The 18,166-nt window shown below is 53.5% G+C and overlaps 1 protein-coding gene across 9 annotated transcripts in view; it reads left to right on the top strand.

Moving 5' to 3' along the window:
• The window catches only part of ZNF236 (zinc finger protein 236), a 69,035-nt gene extending 52,423 nt beyond the window's left edge, over positions 1-16,612 (top strand). For 8 of the 9 annotated variants that reach the window (XM_070778636.1, XM_070778632.1, XM_070778630.1 and 5 more), the window contains 7 exons: positions 426-581; positions 5,612-5,799; positions 7,554-7,682; positions 9,562-9,759; positions 11,081-11,210; positions 13,224-13,400; positions 14,137-16,612. In XM_070778636.1, the coding sequence (XP_070634737.1) occupies positions 426-581; positions 5,612-5,799; positions 7,554-7,682; positions 9,562-9,759; positions 11,081-11,210; positions 13,224-13,400; positions 14,137-14,261 (1,103 nt within the window). In that variant the 3' untranslated portion in view covers positions 14,262-16,612. Of the gene's footprint in view, positions 1-425; positions 582-4,650; positions 4,718-5,611; positions 5,800-7,553; positions 7,683-9,561; positions 9,760-11,080; positions 11,211-13,223; positions 13,401-14,136 lie in introns of those variants that run through there. The other variant, XM_070778637.1, reaches the window with a different exon arrangement.
• The last annotated feature ends 1,554 nt before the right edge of the window (positions 16,613-18,166 follow it).

The raw sequence follows: 18,166 nt of genomic DNA, 5'->3' as shown, positions 1-18,166 counted from the left end.
GAGCCGCCGTACATGTCCAGGGCGCTGCAGGGCAGAGAGCCTCCCACAGCAGAGCCGCCGTGGCCACGCTGCCCTCCTGTCCCTCCATCAGGCCCCCGAGGCTGCAGCTGGTCGTCTGGCATGGTGGGAAATAGTTCCATTTCGGTTTAAGTTGTATTCAACAAAGCATGTAGCCAAAAGTGGCTAAACATGGAGGAGTTAAAGTAGAGCTCTTAAGAGTTACTTAGAAACTTCACAGATTAAAGCATGTAGAGAGATACTTGCATTTAGGGCAATGCCTTTCACAGTCTTGTTTTCATTTTTTTGTATAAATGTTAAAAATGAGATAGCTTACGTTTTTAGAGGGGTGTTGTATGTTTAGCACACTTAGCAGTGTGTAAGTTAACATGTTACTTTCAGATATCACAATGTTAATTTCTGTTTAGGTCAAGATCTTATTCAACACAGTTCTAATGGAAGTAGTGAACTAAACGGAAGCATAAGACTGTCAGCACCTACAATCAATAATCAATCCACAGGTGCCACCCTGACAATAAGCAATGATCAGCTGCTCTCGCAGAGCGCAACGTTAAACTCTTCAGGTATGCAGTGAACGACCGAAAGGCTTCCTAATGTGTCAGTTGAAGGGCTGTGTGTGTCGTCAGTGGAAAGGGCCACCTGTCTTTCCAGGTGACAGCTGTGTCAGCTGCCTGTTCTCATGCGTTTGGTGTAATTCCTGACGATTAGAGGCTCCTGTGTAGTTCTGGGACCCAGAACTCTCTCGAGTATTACTGACCTTTCAGGATTGTTCTGCCTTCTGCAGAGTAAAGGTAAATGGTCCTGGGCAAGCGTGCAAGGCGTTGTGTGTGTGCAAGCTGGCCCTGATGGCCCCATCACACCCAGGCTCTGAAAGGCTCTCGGGCTCCCTGCTCTGTGCTCTGCAGGGTGAGCCCTGTGCCACATTTTCCTGAGTGTAGGATGGAGCGTAGAATTATTCATAAAAGGAAGCATCTTTCTGAGGTTTTGAAGTGTCGACTTTAATAAAAAGTAAAGGTAAATGAGCGCCATCAAAATAAAAGTGCCAGAGCTTCAGTGCCCCCAGGCCCCGCCTCACAGGTGACGCCCTGTTTTCTGGACCTGACAGAGCTTCCATTCCTGCCTCAGCCCTCTTGTTTGACAACCCTGTATTTTTTATTTCTTTTTGAGGGTAAGGCTTCATCTTTAGATATGTGTGGCTCTTCTCAGTACCCAGAGCCAGACTTGTTTTCCTGCTCGCTTGGAGTGCCTTTTTACCCAGTGGCGGTCCGTCCCCACAGAGCGTGATGTGTGCCGCGTGCTGAAGGCCCCTCTGAGTGGGGACGCCGGGCGAGGTGGCCACGGGCCCCTGCGTTTTGGATCCTAGAAACTGGCAGAGCACCGGTATTTACCACAGAGTCCACGTGGTGGTGCAGGGTGACAGCCGTAGTGCCACGCGGGAGAGAAGGCCGCCCTGAGCGCAGGTCACGGGGTCACTGGGCCAACCCGATCTGGGTGGCGTCCCGAGGGGAGGCGCGTCCCAGGCCAGGGAGGTTGCGGGAGCCGTGTGTGCTGCTGGCTGGCCTTGTGTGCTGGGGCGGGTGGTGAGCCGAGGGCTGCGTGTGGTCAGGGTCCACTCAGGACCCCAGGGGGCCTCCCGCCCGTGCTCCCCTCAGCTGAAGGGGTGCCTGACAGCCTCATCAGCATCTCATGTCGCTGGACTGGGGTGGGTCCACAACCCGGGCTTCTGACGGTCGTTTCCACCTCTGCCCTCTGTTTTCCTGTCTCGACTCTGTCCCTCCTTCATCAGTTTGTTGTTTAATTTTGGGGAGCTAAGAGAGTTGTGTCATAGAACTGCATTCTTTCACCTATTAATTTTGAAATAAGAAACTTTTTTGTGTTCAGTTGAGGGGGGTTTTCAGTTCTGATTTTGTCTGTGATGGGTAAGATGTCTGCAGTGCGTCACGTGCTGCTTACGTCACATGGCGTGCTTGTTTCTGCGGATGCTCCCTGACGGTCGTGATTTGTGTCTGGCTGTGAAGGACCAGCTCTCACCACCTCCTGGGCTCTGACGTCTGTCCCACCCCGTGGAGCGCGGCACGTGAAGCGACAGGCGGCTCTGTATCTCCTGTTCGCCCGAGTGCCTGCTGTCACGTCCTGGCGGTGGTCTCTGTCCCAGAACATTCAGGGTCGGGCCGTCTCCGCCTCTTACTTACCTGAGAAGCAGCCTGCTGTAGCTGGTGGGGCTGTTCGTCCCCTTGGGGGCTCTGGTGGGACCGTCCTTCTCCTTGGGGGCTCTGCTTGGTGTCTTTAATGAGTCTCGGGCCAGTCAGTGGAAAGACAAGGAGAGTCTTGGATGCTTCCATTTAAAGGGAGTGGCGTCTTGCTTGGCTTGGTGATCCCAGCATTCGCTGAGAGAGTAGTTCCTTCAAGCTGGTGATGTTCCGATCAGCGTGGAGCAGGGGGTCGGGGAAGCCTCTGCTGAGGGCTCTGCCCTGGCACCGGCGCCTCTTCAGGCCTCTGTGCTGTTGGTCAGCCCTCAGGCGTCTCGAATTGAGTGCAGCCTGCGTGGGACTGGGCGAAGCTCTGCATGCCAGGACAGCGGCCTGCGGTGTGCGGGCCCAGGACGCACACTCGGATGTTTCTGTAGAAATGGCGAGCATGCCCCTTTCTTCTGATTTAGTTTTTCTTTTGTTTAGACTAACTGTTGTAGAGCCACCTGAGAGGTTTTCTCTCTCCTTCTTTTCGATGCCCCTTTAGCTTAATTTGGTACCTTATTTAAAGAAAATTTTTTTCCAGGAGTCTAATGATATTATAAAATAAAAGATGTGTTCATAATTAAACATTTGTATCAGTTATTATAAATACAGGATTAATTTCACATAAGCACTCAATTGCACTATTAACTTAAACACTTTTGGCATCTTTGAAGAATCCTGACTGTAGGCAGAGATTCCTCAGATGTTGAACCATTCAATCCGTGGTGCCAAGCAGATGTTTTTAGCGAGATTTGCACATTCCAGTAGAGCTTGTTAAGTAAGCCGATCTTGTCTGTACCTTATTGTCAAGAGACTGTGTTCTAATGGGCAACATTTACCTTCAGTTGTTCATGCCAAGACCGAGCTTCAGGCCACACGAATAAGAGCTGAAATGGAAATGACTTGGAGATTAAACATGCCTCTTGCAGGATGAGCACCAGAATGCAGACCCTCAGTGTGACCCTGTGACAGTTACGCTGCAGGCCCGTCGTCACCGCAGGAGGAAGGTGATGCGGCAGGCGTTGGTCTTCACCGTCCGTGTGAACGGGACATGATCAGGGCTGGTCGGCTTCCGGAGCAGTGTGGGCTCTTTGCGTCTCAGTGGGGAGATGGCTGCCACTGCCATTTAATGGTTTACACATGGTCTGAAGTGCGACCGTGAGTCAGTTTCACATCCAGAGTGAAGCTCGTGTGCTGGTTCCACTGTGTGCCAGGCTTTGGAGGCTGTTTCTGAGTCAGTTCCAGGTTACACCCCTGGCGAATGGTTTTCCTACAGAACAGTCAGAATATGTTGTCAGTACCCTTTGGGAGGCAGGAAGTCGTTCCTGATAGAGGCCTGAATTTAGCACAGCTTTTTAAGGAATTTATCTTAAATGGGTATTACCTTTTTGTTCTTCCATTAGTCCATTTTTAAGATAATTTTGGTGAAGAAATTGAGTTCTTCTTTCAGTGATAGAAGAGATCGGTTTTTTGTTTACTAGTTGTTTGTGAGATTATTTTAGTTTTAGCCCCTGTTTCTCCTAGACTTAAGTACAGTCTGACTTAAGTACATGTCTGACTCTTTGTGACCCCATGGACCGTAGCCCACCAGGCTCGTCTGTCCATGGAATTTTCCAGGCCAGCGTACTGGAGTGGGTTGCCATTTCCTCCTCCAGGGGATCTTCCCCATCCAGGGATGGACCCCGTGTCTCCTGCATTGCAGGTGCATTCTTTACCCCTGAGCCGGGCTCTCTTCAGCCATATGGAGGCTCGCTGTGCTTGAGCCAGGATCATGCTTCTTGTGGGAAATCTCTCGAGTGTTACTCAGGGTTCACTCGCCGCACTGTCTGGTTGACGTGTGGACTCCAGCCCTCCTTGCAGTTGTTCGGTGTCCTCTCTGGCCCCGGGGTCAGGGTGCCCTGAGGTTAGTGACGCTGCTTCCGCTGTCTGTGCTCTCCTGGGCTGCACATCCTGGGTCCTTCGCCTGCTCTGACAGTCAGCAGAAGGGCGGGTGTATCTTGTGGTTTTTGCTTCGTCTCGGGAGTCACGGTGATGTTCGGTATCCCGGCCGTCTGCACCGGGGTGAGCCCTGCCGTGAGCGGTTTGCTCTTGCTTCTCTCACCCGGGGGTCTCTCCTGAGTGATGCCAATGGAGCCCCCGCTCCGCTGGCTGGGCCTGGCCAGGGGCTGCGGTCCCTGTCCACCTCGCCCTCCCATTAGACTCGCCTCTGCACGCCGTGTGTGAGCATCCAGGCATGTGGAGGGCACCGCGGCTGCAGGGTGCCGCCCCTCCGCAGATCCACACTCGCGTCCGTCCTGGCGGGGGCTGCGCGCGGGGGGGGAAGGTGAGGTTTTCGGGAGCCGCGTGGTGCTTCAGAGCGGACGCACGCAGCCTCCTAATGGTTGTACTGCTTTTGAAGGTTCCAGGTCTGCGCGGCACAGTGTGCGAGTCCGGGAGTGTGGATCTGTGGAGGACGCCGGCCACAAGTAAGTAGCCTGGCCCCTGCTGTGCCTCGGAGCAGGCCCGGGGTCAGCCAGGCCCCGCGGCCACATGGTGTCCGTGCTCAGGCATTCCCAGGCAGCGGCGTGTGGCGCTCTGTGGGAGGGCCAGTCCGGGGCCCTGGCACCGTGGCTGCAGCCAGTGGGCGCCGAGTCACTGTCAGACCAGTGGAAGGATGGCCTGTGTGTGTGTACACGCGCATGTGCATGTGTGTCATGCTCACACGTGTCTTGGTTGGAGCCCCCAGGATCTGGGCGCTGACCCTACGCCGAGCCGTCTCGTTTGCCAGCAGGTGCATGAGTCTCTGTTGTGTGGAGAGAAGGCCCGTCTCTGCCCCGCCTGTCCCAGTGTCCTCCTTTCTCGTTTCATTGGCTGCAGAGGGAGCTGGAGTGCCGCACAGGATGACAGTGCTCAGGGGTGCTGCGAGGGCTGTTTGGAGCGTCCGTGTCTCAGGCTAGGCAGGCGTGCAGGACGGTGGGGTTGTGAACGTGAGCAGAGTCGCCAGACGTCTGCTCCGGAGCAGGTCATCGCTCAGGGTCCTGGTGAGGATGGAACCCTGGAAGTTCTTGTCTGAGTTCCCTTCTGCGTTGGCCACAGGGGTGGGACCGTGGGGTCACCTTTCCGCTCTTCTTTTCCCTGCTTGTTCCTTTGTGTGACGCTGGAGGGGCAGAGTCTGTTCAGAGATACCTAGGTATTCACGAAGGCCTTGCGGTAGCATCGGAATCTGAGAGGCGGTGGTCTTGGTGGTGCAATCTCGCGAGCCTAGGGCTGTAGATGCTGACCGTGACCGACTCCTTCCTGCGTGAGAGCTGTCTTCCCGCGCCGACACCCGTGCACTCACCGGCTTCTCCACTCATCTGCTCGCTTTGCCTCTCTTGTAGAACTTAACGCCACAGCTGGAAGCCTGCCTCCCACGACGCCGCTGTCGCCGTCTGCTGTCTCTGCGCAGAGCCTGGTCATGTCTTCGTCCGCGGTGGGGGCCGAGGCCAGCGTCACGCTGACCCTGGCAGACACCCAGGGCTTGCTGTCTGGGGGGCTGGACACCGTCACGCTCAACATCGCCTCTCAGGTGGGTGCCGCACCCCGCTGGCGGGGTCCTCCCAGGAGATGCCTTCTTTCCGAGGGAATCTGTGCAAAACGTAGCCAGTGGTTTTGCGATTAAATTTAAAAAGTAATTTTTTGATGCCAAATGGGAAATATAAGACAATCCAGACAATGCAAAAAAGCATAAGTGATCCACCCCCTTCCCCCGATGGAACTGCAGTGAACATGTGAGTGTGTACATGGTTCTGGACCTTTCTACACACACATACGGATGCACGTTTTCTGACTTTCACAGAAACAAGCTCGTGTGTATCGTGTAGTGTAAACTCTTAACCCCCTTGTTAATTTTACTGTGACTGTGTTCGCATCCGTGATTTTAGCTGTGCAGACGTTTTCGTGCACGTGCAGCTTCTCGCCCTGTAGACGGGGGCTCCGAGGGGGCTTCCAGGCCCCTCACCCTGTAGACGGGAGCACCGAGGGGGCTTCCAGGCACCCCGGCTGTTGTCAGTGGTGTGGGAATTCCAGTATTCCTTGCCACTTAGGTTCTTAGATGACCCCTGCATTTAGGTGTGCTGGATTGAAGGTTAAGATGCTGACAAACCTTCTAGAGCCCTGTTGGGGAAATCCTGAGAAGCGGTGATTAGCTCTGGCGAGGCGTAGTTGTGAGGCAGCGTGTGGAGTTCCGACAGGGGTCATGCCTCTGGCCCCACGTGCAGACAGCCTGTTGCACGGAGGCTGCCGCGGGCGGGCAGCAGGGCAGAGGGTCACCCCGCTCCTGTCTGAGCCCCGCCTCCGCCTCCAGGCTCTGCGCTGGGGAGACGCGCTCCGGGCACCCCCCTCGGCCGCATGGGCTTTCTGACCCCGGAGGGGACTGGGTTCCTCCCCATCCAGACCAGTGATGCCACCTCGGCCTGCTCCTGGGTCTGTCCACACGGCAAGCTTGGCCTGACACACGCCCTTTGCTCTGTGAGGTCCCCGCCAGCAAGTCTGGCCCTCCCGAGGGGACTCGGGACACTGAAAGGCAAGGGGCTTCGTCCTGGCCCACAAGGTTGCTCAGCCACCTGGGCCCCCTGAGCAGTTGAGGAGACCGTGCTCCGCTTAGGCCCTTACAGAATGCATGTGCACTTGAGGAGTGAGAACTAGTGTGATTTCCACATCAGTGTAATCAAAATACAGCGAAGAAAGGAATAGTCTGCAAGTAAGAATACAAACCCAAAGTAAGTGACTTTCAGGTGACACCCTCTTAGTGGATTCAGGTCACCACTTTTGTGAGTATCATTAATTGTCAACATTTATTGCATTAGGCAGTTGACTTTTGAATCAGGGCGTTGGCATTAAGATTACTTAAATTAGCCATTGAGACACCAGTAATAAGCTAGTAAATGACATTGTGTCCAGGACTTTTTATTGTTGTTCTTGTTGCTTTTTTTTTGACTGAGCTGTGCAGCATGCCGGATCTTATTTCCCTGACCAGGGATCGAACCCCAGCCCACTATAGTGGAAGGGCAGAGTCTTAACCACTGGACCGCCAGGGAAGCCCTGGGGTTTTGTTTGTTTGTTTTTATTAAACCTTTTTTTTTTTTTTTTTTTGAGAGATAATTGTGGATTTGCAGTCAATTAAAAGAAATAGCACAGATCCCATGGACCCTCCCTTAACCCAGTTCCCCCAGTGTCAGCATCTTATGAAACCAGCGCACAGCACCCACCAGATATCACCGTGTTTAGTGACAGCTGGGTGGGGTCACGTCACAGCTGCTAAAGCAGTAATCCTCTCCACAGGGCCAGCAGTTCCCAGCCCTACTCACGGACCCTTCTCTCTCGGGCCCGGGGGGCGCGGGCTCACCCCAGGTCATCCTGGTGAGCCCCCCTGCACAGCCGTCGTCCGCCTGTGAGGAGATCACCTACCAGGTACAGCACACGTGTCGTCTGAAGTCTCTCAAGGTTTTCAAAGCACCTCGCTTCAGAAGGGGTGGCCTTGGAGGGTCCTGGGGAGAGCTGCCGGCCGGGGCTCGGTGCGCCTGGGGCCACGTGTCTGCTGTGGATGGGGAGAGCCGCCAGCCAGGGCTCCGTGCGCCTGGGGCCACGTGTCTGCTGAGGATGCGGAGAGCCGCTGGCCAGGGCTCGGTGCGCCTGGGGCCACGTGTCTGCTGAGGATGGGGAGAGCCGTCGGCCAGGGCTCCGTGTGCCTGGGGCCACATGTTTGCTGAGGATGGGGAAAGCCGCTGGCCGGGGCTCCGTGTGCCTGGGGACACGTGTCTGCCGAGGATGAGCAGGCGCCAAGCGCAGGGATCCAGGGTGGATGCGGGGTCTCCTTCACACCATGATTCCGGGTCAGAAGGAGATGTAACCAAAGCTGTGAGACCTGGTTTTCAGTTTACCAGTGTCTCCTTGATTTGCCCAGTGATCAGATTGCATGTGGAGAAGGCAGTGGCACCCCATTCCAGTACTCTTGCCTGGAAAATCCCATGGACAGACGAGCCTGGTAGGCTGCAGTCCATGAGGTCGCTAAGAGTCGGACACGACTGAGCAACTTCACTTTGACTTTTCACATTCATGCGTTGGAGAAGGAAATGACAACCCACTCCAATATTCTTGTCTGGAGAATCCCAGGGACAGGGGAGCCTGGTGGGCTGCCGTCTATGGGGTCGCACAGAGTCGGCCACGACTGAAGCGACTTAGCAGCAGCAGGAGCAGATTACTTGTGGTCATTCCCTTGCATTTAGTTATTTTTGTTGGATTTCCTGTGATACCTTTGCTGTTTCTTTCACGTCTTGTTATGCCTTTTCATAGGCATTTTCACGTGTGTGTACGAGACCTGTTTGTCATCTGACTAGTCTCTTTTCTTAAAATGCGTTTTTTGGAGGGGGTTGACAAAACTCTTAGTAAATGATAGTTCTAAATATAGAGAGTCTAAAAACCCCTAAAACTTTTCAGAAAAGTAAAATACCAATAATAAAGCTTTGAAATTTTTTATTTCTGAAGAATTAAATTTTATGCTTAAGCAGTTTTAGCAAATGGATTTTAAGGAAATTAGTTTTTGGTCTTTCAGTGAGACTAGGACTTCTTTCAAATAGAAATTAGATGTAATCAGCGATGGGAATTTCTCCCCATCTGGCCTCAGTAACCCGAGCCCATTTGGCTGGATTTTGGTTTGTGTCGCTGTTAACACAAGAGCACTCTCAAGTTTGGGGATGCACTCGCAGGTCTCAGGACTCGGAAGCTCTGTTGTCCTTGTGGTTACAGTAAAGGCGACAGGTACCGAGTGCTCCCATCCCGTGAGAGGAATGTTTGAGTCAGAAACACGTCCTGTGCATTTTAGTTACTGTATTGATAAACGAGTGTCCATGGGCCTCCAGGGCTTTTAATGGGTGTCCATCCTTAAATGTCATTTGTTTAATCAGGTAGGTTGTTTCCTGCAGTAACAGAATATCCTTGAGTGTCATTTATTCCCAGTGCTTTTCAACCTTTTGAAAAAGACTCACGAGAGATGCATTTTGTGTGGGGAGCTGAGCACAGGTGTGTCTGTCGTTTTTTTTCTTCGCTCAGACGCACGCTCCTGTGTAGACGCATGCCCACCTGACACAGGAGTCACAGGCCAATCGCTTTCCCACGGCATGTGACGTCCTTGCATCGTCAGAACTATTTGATTGATTTTTTCATCCTTTTTTTTTAAAAAAAAACCACAGCCCAGATTAGTGAGAGCAGTTGGCAGAAGCCTGCAGCAGTCGTCAGGTGTTGTCTGGGAGCCGGGTCTCAGCGGTTCGGTTGGGATTCTGCCCCGTTGCAGGTGACGGACGTCTCTGCCAGCCTGGCCCCGGGCGGAGCGCCTGAGAAGGAGGCCCGGCTGCACGCGTGCCTGGAGTGTGGCTGCAGCTTCGCCTCGGCCGGCCTGCTGCTGCAGCACAGCAAGGCAGCCCACGGGCGTGAGCGCATCCACGTCTGCCCCGTGTGCAGGAAGGCCTTCAAGCGCGCCACGCACCTCAAGGTACAGCCCCGCCGGGAGAGCACAGAGGCGTCCATGCTGTGCTTAGGGTGGGGCAGGGTGTGTGCACCTGCCGGCCATGGGAGCCCCGCCAGTGCCCTCCCGCCTTCAGGGAAGGGTGGATCCACTGTGGGCATGCACACAGTAGAGGAGAGTGGGAGACGGGATGGGTACTGGGGCGTGGCTTCAAGGACACCTGGAGGGGCACAGCCCAGGGCACGTGTGTCTGGCTGCCCATGACATTGGGCTGGGGCCCCTCCTCTGTGCCCATTCACCGGAGCATCAGGCCCTGCAGACGCTGAGGTGCACACAGGGCCCAGGCCTCCTTTCTCAGGGCCTGCTGAGGAGTCACTCTGGCAGCACACCAGCTTCTGTTCTCCAGGCCTGAAGCTGGTTACACTTCTCACCTCTGTTTCCACTATGTTTTCTGAGATGGGAAATCCCAGTATTAATATGCTTTGAAAAAGAGAACTCCACGTTCGTTTTTAAAAATGAAACACTGACCATCAAAGCAGCTCTCCTTGCAGAGGCCACGGCCGGGAGGTTGGTGAGGTTGGGGTACTGCCCATGACTCTCTGACTCTGTCACTCAGAATGTCTGTGCTCTTGGTCAGGTCATGTGACACCTGCAGTTCCGCTTTCCTAATAAAATACTCATGTCTGTCAGAGGAATATAAAGTGTTTAGCTTTATACCCATAGTAGAGAGTACAGAAATTATAGTCTGATAGATACTTTTAAAGAAGCAAAAGAATAAAAATGGTTAAAGAAAATTTAAGGTACTTGAAATCATACACATTGATGTTTCTGAGGCGTAGCTCTCTCCCATGACCATTCTGGGGTGGTGTGTTACAGACAGACCGCCTTTCCCTGAGAAGCCTGGCGGACACTGACCGCTCCGTCAGAGTCGGTGCAGCAGTGGACGCATGGTGGTGTTATGGGATGGCAGTGGCACTGCCCCCTGTGCCCCCAGCCCACAGCCCTGGTCTAACTGTGAGGAAAACGTCAGACACATGTCAGTTGAGGAACATCCTGTGAAGTACCCAGCTAGCCCTCTAAAACCTGTCACAGTGGCTGACAGGGAGGGAGGCCAGGATGAGGCCCCGAGCTCGGGGGGCTTGGGTCTCCCTGGCAGGCCACGGCCCAGCACCCACCACCCCCGACTCTGCTCTGTGGGGTCTTGACCGGAGGTGAACCTGGGGTCCTGCTCCCGCCGACTGGCCTTTCCGCGCTGGTTTTCCTGTCCCATTTCAGGTCTGTAAGGCTCTGTTAAGATCGTCAGTGTCCTTCATGTGTGTGTGTGTGTGTGTGTGTGTGTCTTCCCCAGGAGCACATGCAGACGCATCAGGCCGGTCCTTCCTTAAGCTCTCAGAAGCCGCGGGTGTTCAAGTGTGACACGTGTGAGAAGGCCTTTGCCAAGCCCAGCCAGCTGGAGCGCCATAGCCGCATCCACACAGGTAACCCGGGGAGGGCCCCGGGTGAGAAGTCCTGCTGCCCGCTGCTCTTGGCGGAAAGGTCACAGGCAACATGCGAATGTTTGTTTGTGACACAGCCCCCAGTTCATGCAGCACGGCCCACTCGCTCAGGTCTTCTCCTGATTTTTCATCAGTTTACCGTGCAGCTGACTTCCCCAGATAGAAGCTGTTGCTGTTTGCACGTGCACGTCTCGTGTCCTCCTGCCCACCTCTGTCTGGCGCCCAGCCTTCTCACGGTTCTCCCAGCCCTGGTGCCCCTTCAGCAGCTACCTCTGACTCACCCTCAGAGGGCTTCTCCTCCCTGGTGCCCCTGGCTGGCACCCGGGCCTCCTGTGTCGTCAGGACTGGCAGCCTCTACGGGCTGTGTGTCCTCGGAGATACCCTTGCTTGTCAGCATAGAACCTGGAGCCCACTGGTGCCAGCCACGAGCTCGAGCGACAGACCGCCGTTGCTGCATATAGTGCATCTTTTTAAAACCTTGACTCGGGGCTGCAAACAACTGCCTTGTATAAGAGCATGCACGCACGGGCAGGGTTTGCACACCTTCGCAGGCACCTCGTGACTGTCGCTGGGGCCGCTCCCCTGCCCACGGGGGTGCCTGTCCTCAGTCCAGGGCCTCTCCTCAGCTCTGCCTCTGTCTGCAGGGAGCACCCTGCTTCTGCCAGTGCTGTGAGGAGAGCCGCCCACAGGGTCGTCTCCCTTTCCATCACCCCGCTCATCTGACAGGGCCCTCAGTTCACCCATGGCTCTTCTTTTCCTTGGGTGTGATGTCACGGTCCCAGTCCAGGGATGAGGGCAGAGACCCTGGGGCCATTTCTAGGACTCTGCCTGCCATTGAGAGCAATCCTGTGACCTCCCTCGTCATCGCTGAGGAGGGCCACCTAGAGGATAGCGACCCACTGCCTCCAGAGCAGCCTTGGGGTGCTGGCACCTGACCTGGGGGGGCCTTGTGGGGATGAGAGGCAGCCACGCAGGGCATGTGGGAAAGAACTTTCTAGGCCCGGGGAAGGCTTGTGCACACCCTGGACAAGCAAGGACTCGGTCCTGGGGCTGGGAAGTGTGTGAGTGACAACAGAGGAGGCGGAGCAGCCAGGACCACAGTGGCTGTGCAGCAGGTGCTCCCCAGGGTGGTGCTCCCCTGGGCTGTGGTGCCCTCCTGGGTAGGTGCTCCCCTAGATGATGCTCCCCAGGGGGTGCTCACCTGGGCAGTGCTCCCCAGGGTGGTGCTCTCCTGGGCAGGTGCTCACCTGGACGGTGCTCACCAGACCGGCGCTCACTGGGACAGTGCTCTCCTGGGCAGGTGCTCACCTGGACGGTGCTCACCAGGGTGGTGCTCCCTTGGGCAGTGCTCACCTGGGCGGTGCTCACCTAGACAGTGCTCCCCAGGGTGGTACTCACCTGGGCCGTGCTCACCGGGACAGTGCTCTCCTGGGCGGGTCCTCACCAGCATGGTTGCTCTCCTGGGCAGGTCCTTACCTGGATAGATTCTCACCTGGACACATGCTCACCTGGGGTAGGCTCCCTGCAGAGGTCATTCTTGGCAGCTTTTTCTTCCGTCATGTTTAAAAGATACTGTATAAACCATACTTTAATCAAGTGGATTTGGTATTCCCGTGTCCTTGACGTTCAGCTTTTCTTTTGGAAGCGTGCTGTTTGAACCATGTTTGTTCATTTCTGGATACTTCCGGGACTTTGCATAGCTTTGTTTTCTGTGTCTCCCTGCAGAGCAGCCTTGCTAGACCCTGGGTTAGCCACCTGAGTAACGCAGCAGAGGGACGTCACTAGGATCCTGTAGAACTTGCATCCCTTCCTGGGAGCTCGTGTGTGTGTGTGTGTGTGTGTGTGTGTGTGTGTGTGTGTGTCCCTGGGAGCTCATGTGTGTGTGTATGTGTGTGTCCCTGGGAGCTTGTGTGTGTGTCCCTGGGAGCTCGTGTGTGTGTGTGTACACTCCTTGCAGCCAGCCCTCGGGGTGCTGACCGAATCGTCTGTCTGCAGGGGAGAGGCCATTCCACTGCACGCTCTGCGAGAAGGCCTTCAACCAGAAGAGCGCGCTGCAGGTACATATGAAGAAGCACACGGGGGAGCGGCCGTACAAGTGTGACTACTGCGTCATGGGCTTCACGCAGAAGAGCAACATGAAGCTGCACATGAAGCGGGCCCACAGCTACGCAGGTGAGGCGGCCTGCAGCCACCGCAGGCGGCGGGAGGCCCCTTCCTCATGGCGGCGGCCTGGACACTGTGTCCCAAAGGCTGGGGAGCCGCTGTGGGGTCAGGGTCAGCCAAGTCTGTGCCCTGTGGTCCCGCAAACGGGCAACCTTGTTCCCATGGTGACTCGCCGATGTCGGTGCTGGCAGAGAGGGGGCATCTCAGTGGGGCCCTGCTGTGTCCCCCCATCCGCCTCGTCCCACATCATCTTGGAGTGCCTGGAAGCTCCGGGAGACGGGTGTGGTGGCCAGTCGCCTGGTGGGGGCTGTGCCGGGAGGGGCTGGACTGCAGCCTGTGTCTCAGGTTCAGGCGCTGTGGCCAGGCATGCAGTCAGACCTGAGTGCAGGGGTGAGTACCGCAGGGTCTCCGGGAGCCACAGGGCAGGACCCTTCGTGCTGGGCCCCTTTGGAGGAGGAGAAAATCCATTCTGATGCCTGCACGCTAGTGCTTCCTGCGTTACTGTTAGAAAAATCTTGTCAGTGGTATTAGTAATGACTCAGCAATGTCATATCAGCATCACCTTTACGATACATAGAGTGTGAGAGTGTAGCGAACAAGGTTTGTGTGCTCACGTTCAAGTAACAGTAACTGTCAGAGCCATGAAACCTGCAGCTCAAACGATTCTTTCTGTGTTGTCCTTGTTTATATGCGCATCATCTCATGTTGCTGCATGTCTGAGGCTCTCTCTTTGTCCCCACGGCAGGGGCGGTGCCGGAGCCCGTGGGCCAGCAGGACCATGGAGCGGAGGCGCTGAGCCACGCGCTGCACCTGGACGAGGTGGTCCCAGAGCCTGCGAGTGAGTGGCAGGCCCTGGCCAACGTGTTCTGACGGGCGCCGCCCCGAGGACGTCCTGGAGTCAAGTGTGGAGGAGAACAGAGCACTTGGGATTTCTGTTTTGAAGCCTCAAGTGTTACAAATGTCATCACAATAGTTTTTTTAGCTACAGAATGGTCTAAAGATCACTGACTTTCAGCGACTTCCAGGAAGGAGCTGGGCGAGGTGGAAGGCACGGCGTTCTCATGTCTCTGCAGACCACTAAACTCAGGTCCATGTCAGCAGTCTCACCCTCCCCGTGGCCAGTGCAGCCAGCTAGCCATCCGCCGGATCTTACTGTCATCGTGGTGTGATCAGTAAGACAGGTGTCAGTGTGGGGGAAGGCAGAGGGTTCTCTTTTCCTTCATGCTTCCCATGACAAAAAACATAGCTCATGAAACCAACATAAGCTAGGTGCATGAAGTTCAGAGGAAATGCTATGACACACAGGGAAGTTTTTTCCATTTTTTTCTGTGTGTGTTTCGAGATGAGTAGAAATGGACTCTTTTTTTTTTTAGCCTACCGTATGTTAGTATACTGGGACCGTGAGAGATGGCTGGACCACTTCTCTCCAGGACAGAGAGCTACCCGTCAGTCAGGAGAAGGCAGCACCTGGGGCGTGAACGTGAGGACAGAGTCAGCCTGACCCACGAGCGAGGACTCGGCCGTCCCCGCTGGAGGCGGTCGCACGCGCCCGAGTCCCCGCCGGGCCCACGGCCGGGTCAGCAGAAAGCACAAGCTGCACCACAGACTGCAGACCGCGGCGCCGGCTCCTGGGAGCGGAGACGCTGCCGCCCCGTGTGCCCCCGCGACACAGGATAGGAACGTGTCCGAGCCCCGCGGTGTTCTCTTCGTCCATAAGCAGGTGTACTTTTTATTTCAGGGAATCCTTTAGTATCATCAATGGTGCCACGTTGAACATGCCCCAAACCAACCAAATCCCGCCCCTGCTGGGGCAGAGCGCGCGTCGATCCCACGGCATTCCAAAGACAGAAACTTCTTACTCCACGTGACTCTCTCCTTGGAAATTATTTATATGTTCTATATATAAATACGTATGTACATATGCAGATATATGGGCCTCTGTGTGGCTGAACAGTATATTTTGTAAATAAGCACTATCCCTGTTACAGAGAGAGCGGCAGCATTTTTACCTCCAACGAGCACTTCAGATCAGTATTGCGTTCATTTTGTTAATAAAGAAACGGACATCCTCGTCATTGTGACATAAAGCTGGGGTTGCTTTTTTTGTGTTTGTTTTTCCTAAGAATAATTGCCTTTATTTTTTCTCATTGCCTCACTGGTTTCAGAAGAGAGCAATTTTATTATAAATATTGTATGGACTTTGTATATTAAGAGAGGAGCTCATTTCGGATTCCTGAAGAAAGAGACATTTCACTGTTATTTTTTGAAGGGGCATCTTTTGACGTTTTGTTGTCCACACTTTTGGCGTATGTATATAAGTAGTATTGATGGTGATATAAAACTTTTGTTATGTGAAAATATTTAAGTCTGAAAACTTAAATAATATTACTTTTTTTTTTCAAACTGCTTTGTGTATTGTATATTTTTTTAAAGAAAAAAAAAAAGCCTTATTTGACTTGTGATACTGGACTTCTGTATCCTGAGGTTTTTCTTGAATGTCAGTGTGTGTACCTGGCTGGAGTCCGTATATTCAGAATAACTGTAATTGTGCCAGAGTTTTAAAGGTTCTGCTTTTAATGCACTTTTCTTTTATAATTTTGTATTAAAATATTTTAGAAATGTTGATTAATTTTGGTGAACAAATATCTCCAAAGTTGAAATTATTGAAATTTTAAAAATTTTGTTCTTGCTAGGTTATTTATTTTGGTTTTAGCATTAAATGTCATCTCAGGTCAGTCTCTGCAAGGGGTTTGTTTAATTCCTAATTGTATAGAGAGCATAGTTCAGTGAATTGTATTGGTGCACAGCCTGTTTAAGTAAGGCCTTACCAGGTGAATCTAAAGCCTACTTTTATTTTGGTTAAAGAAAAAAAAAAATCTATCAGTAATCCATTTTGTGAGTCTTCTCAGTTTATTATCAGGCAAACACAAGACATTGATGTATTATTTTTATTTACTTCCTAATTATAAAAGCTGCTTCTTTGCAAAACATTCCTTGAAAAATAAGGTTTTGTAAAGACATAATTTCACTTGAACTTTTGGTGGAGTGGAGTACAAGTTGATCTTTATACTTTACTGGTTGATAAAAAGTCTTCTGACAAGAGATTTCTAGTCTCCTGCATAACCAGGGTTTTGAGGATAGATAATTGTATTTTTTAAAAATATCTATCATAGCATATCTGCTTTGGAATAACAATAAATAAAAAAAATGAAGTTAGGAAATGTGATTAATTTTTTTCTTTTAAAATATTTACTATAAGATAGTTTGGCACATGCATTCAGATACATTCTCACAGAGAAGAACTTCAGTGATGGTTCCCTGCGCCTCTGTGCGGCACACACGAGCGCCTCCGCGCGGCACACCCTCGTGAGGGCCACATGAAGAGATTCCAACTTAAAAAGCAGGCTGTGCCTTGAGGCCGGCCCGCCGTCTGTGCTCGCCGCAAGTGCCTCCGTTGCTGCCACCGTTGACCATAACAAACGCCACCCTGGTCACTTAGGTGCCTGTAGAGAGGCCACGACCGCCTGTAGCTGCGTCCCGTGGTAAAGGAGCTGGGCAGCTCTGGGCCACTGCAGGATGAGTCCCCTTCCCTCGGAAGCTGCCCCGGGAGCTGGGTGTAGTTCCCGGGTGCTGGGGTCGGGAAGCTGGAGGGTGTAGAGAGCGGAAGGGTTAGTGCTCAGTGGTGTCCAACCCTTTGTGACCCGATGGACTGTTGCCTCTGTCCGTGGAGTTCCCTAGCAGGAATGCTGCAGGGGCTGCTGCGCCCTCCTCCAGGGGGGTCTTCCCGACCCAGGGCTTGGGCCGGAGCCGGGTTTCCTGCGTGGGGGGCAGACTCCTTCTCATCAGGGTATGTGGCGGGCATGTCTGCACAAAGGGCAGCAGGTGCAAACAGAGCATCTTTTCCAGCGCCCCTCCCCACAAGCTTCCCTCGGCCCCTCAAGGACTTGGCAGCTCGGACAGGCCTGTGGTCAGAGGATTGGGCATGGAGGGAGCTTGGGCTGTCGGTCCAGCGGAAAGGAGCTCCTCGAGCTCTGACCACGAGTCACTGGCAGAACGAGACAAACCGGGCCTGACACAGTTGCTGTCTTCCCTTGGATTTCCATTTCATCCAATCTCAGCGTTTAACCAGCGAGTGTCTCTTCATGACAGTCTCTTCACAACAGTGGTTTGTACGCCCGCCCGTAACCGTTTGTAAGGAAATGTGAGCCTGAGTGTTACAGTCGCACCAGTATTCGTGGGCAGGAGGGCCACACGGTAGAACAGGGTGAGATTCTAAAAAGGAGGTGGGCTTCGCTGCTTCCTGTGGATTTTCCTTTTTGCAGAAGACATTCATACCTCACAAAGAAACACATTCTGTAGAAGATCATCACTCCAATTTATGTAAATAACATGATCTTAAGAAAATGTATAAGACTTGGGGCTTCCCCCGTGGCTCAGCGATAAAGAATCCATCTGCCAAGGCAGAAGGTGCAGGAGACACGGGTTGTGTCCCTGGGTCAGGAAGCTCCCCAGAGGAGGGCATGGCAACCGCCCGTTCCAGTGTTCTTGCCTGGAGAAACCCGTGGACAGAGGAACCTGGCGGTCTGCAGTCCATGGAGTCGCAGAGAGTCAGACACAAGTGACTGCACACACATGCACATATAAGATACGTACAGAACTGCCTTCTGGTTATTTTAAACTATTTTATACCTGCTTTTTACCTAATTTTTTCAGATGATTATTTCGAAGTCAGTACTGTGCCCTCTCTTCCCTGCTCCCCGCCCTCCACCCCGCCA

The sequence above is a fragment of the Bos indicus genome, chromosome 24, assembly GCF_029378745.1.
Source record: "Bos indicus isolate NIAB-ARS_2022 breed Sahiwal x Tharparkar chromosome 24, NIAB-ARS_B.indTharparkar_mat_pri_1.0, whole genome shotgun sequence".
NCBI lineage: Eukaryota > Metazoa > Chordata > Mammalia > Artiodactyla > Bovidae > Bos > Bos indicus.
Note: the sequence above shows the minus strand (reverse complement) of the source record. Positions and strands in the feature narration are given on the sequence as shown.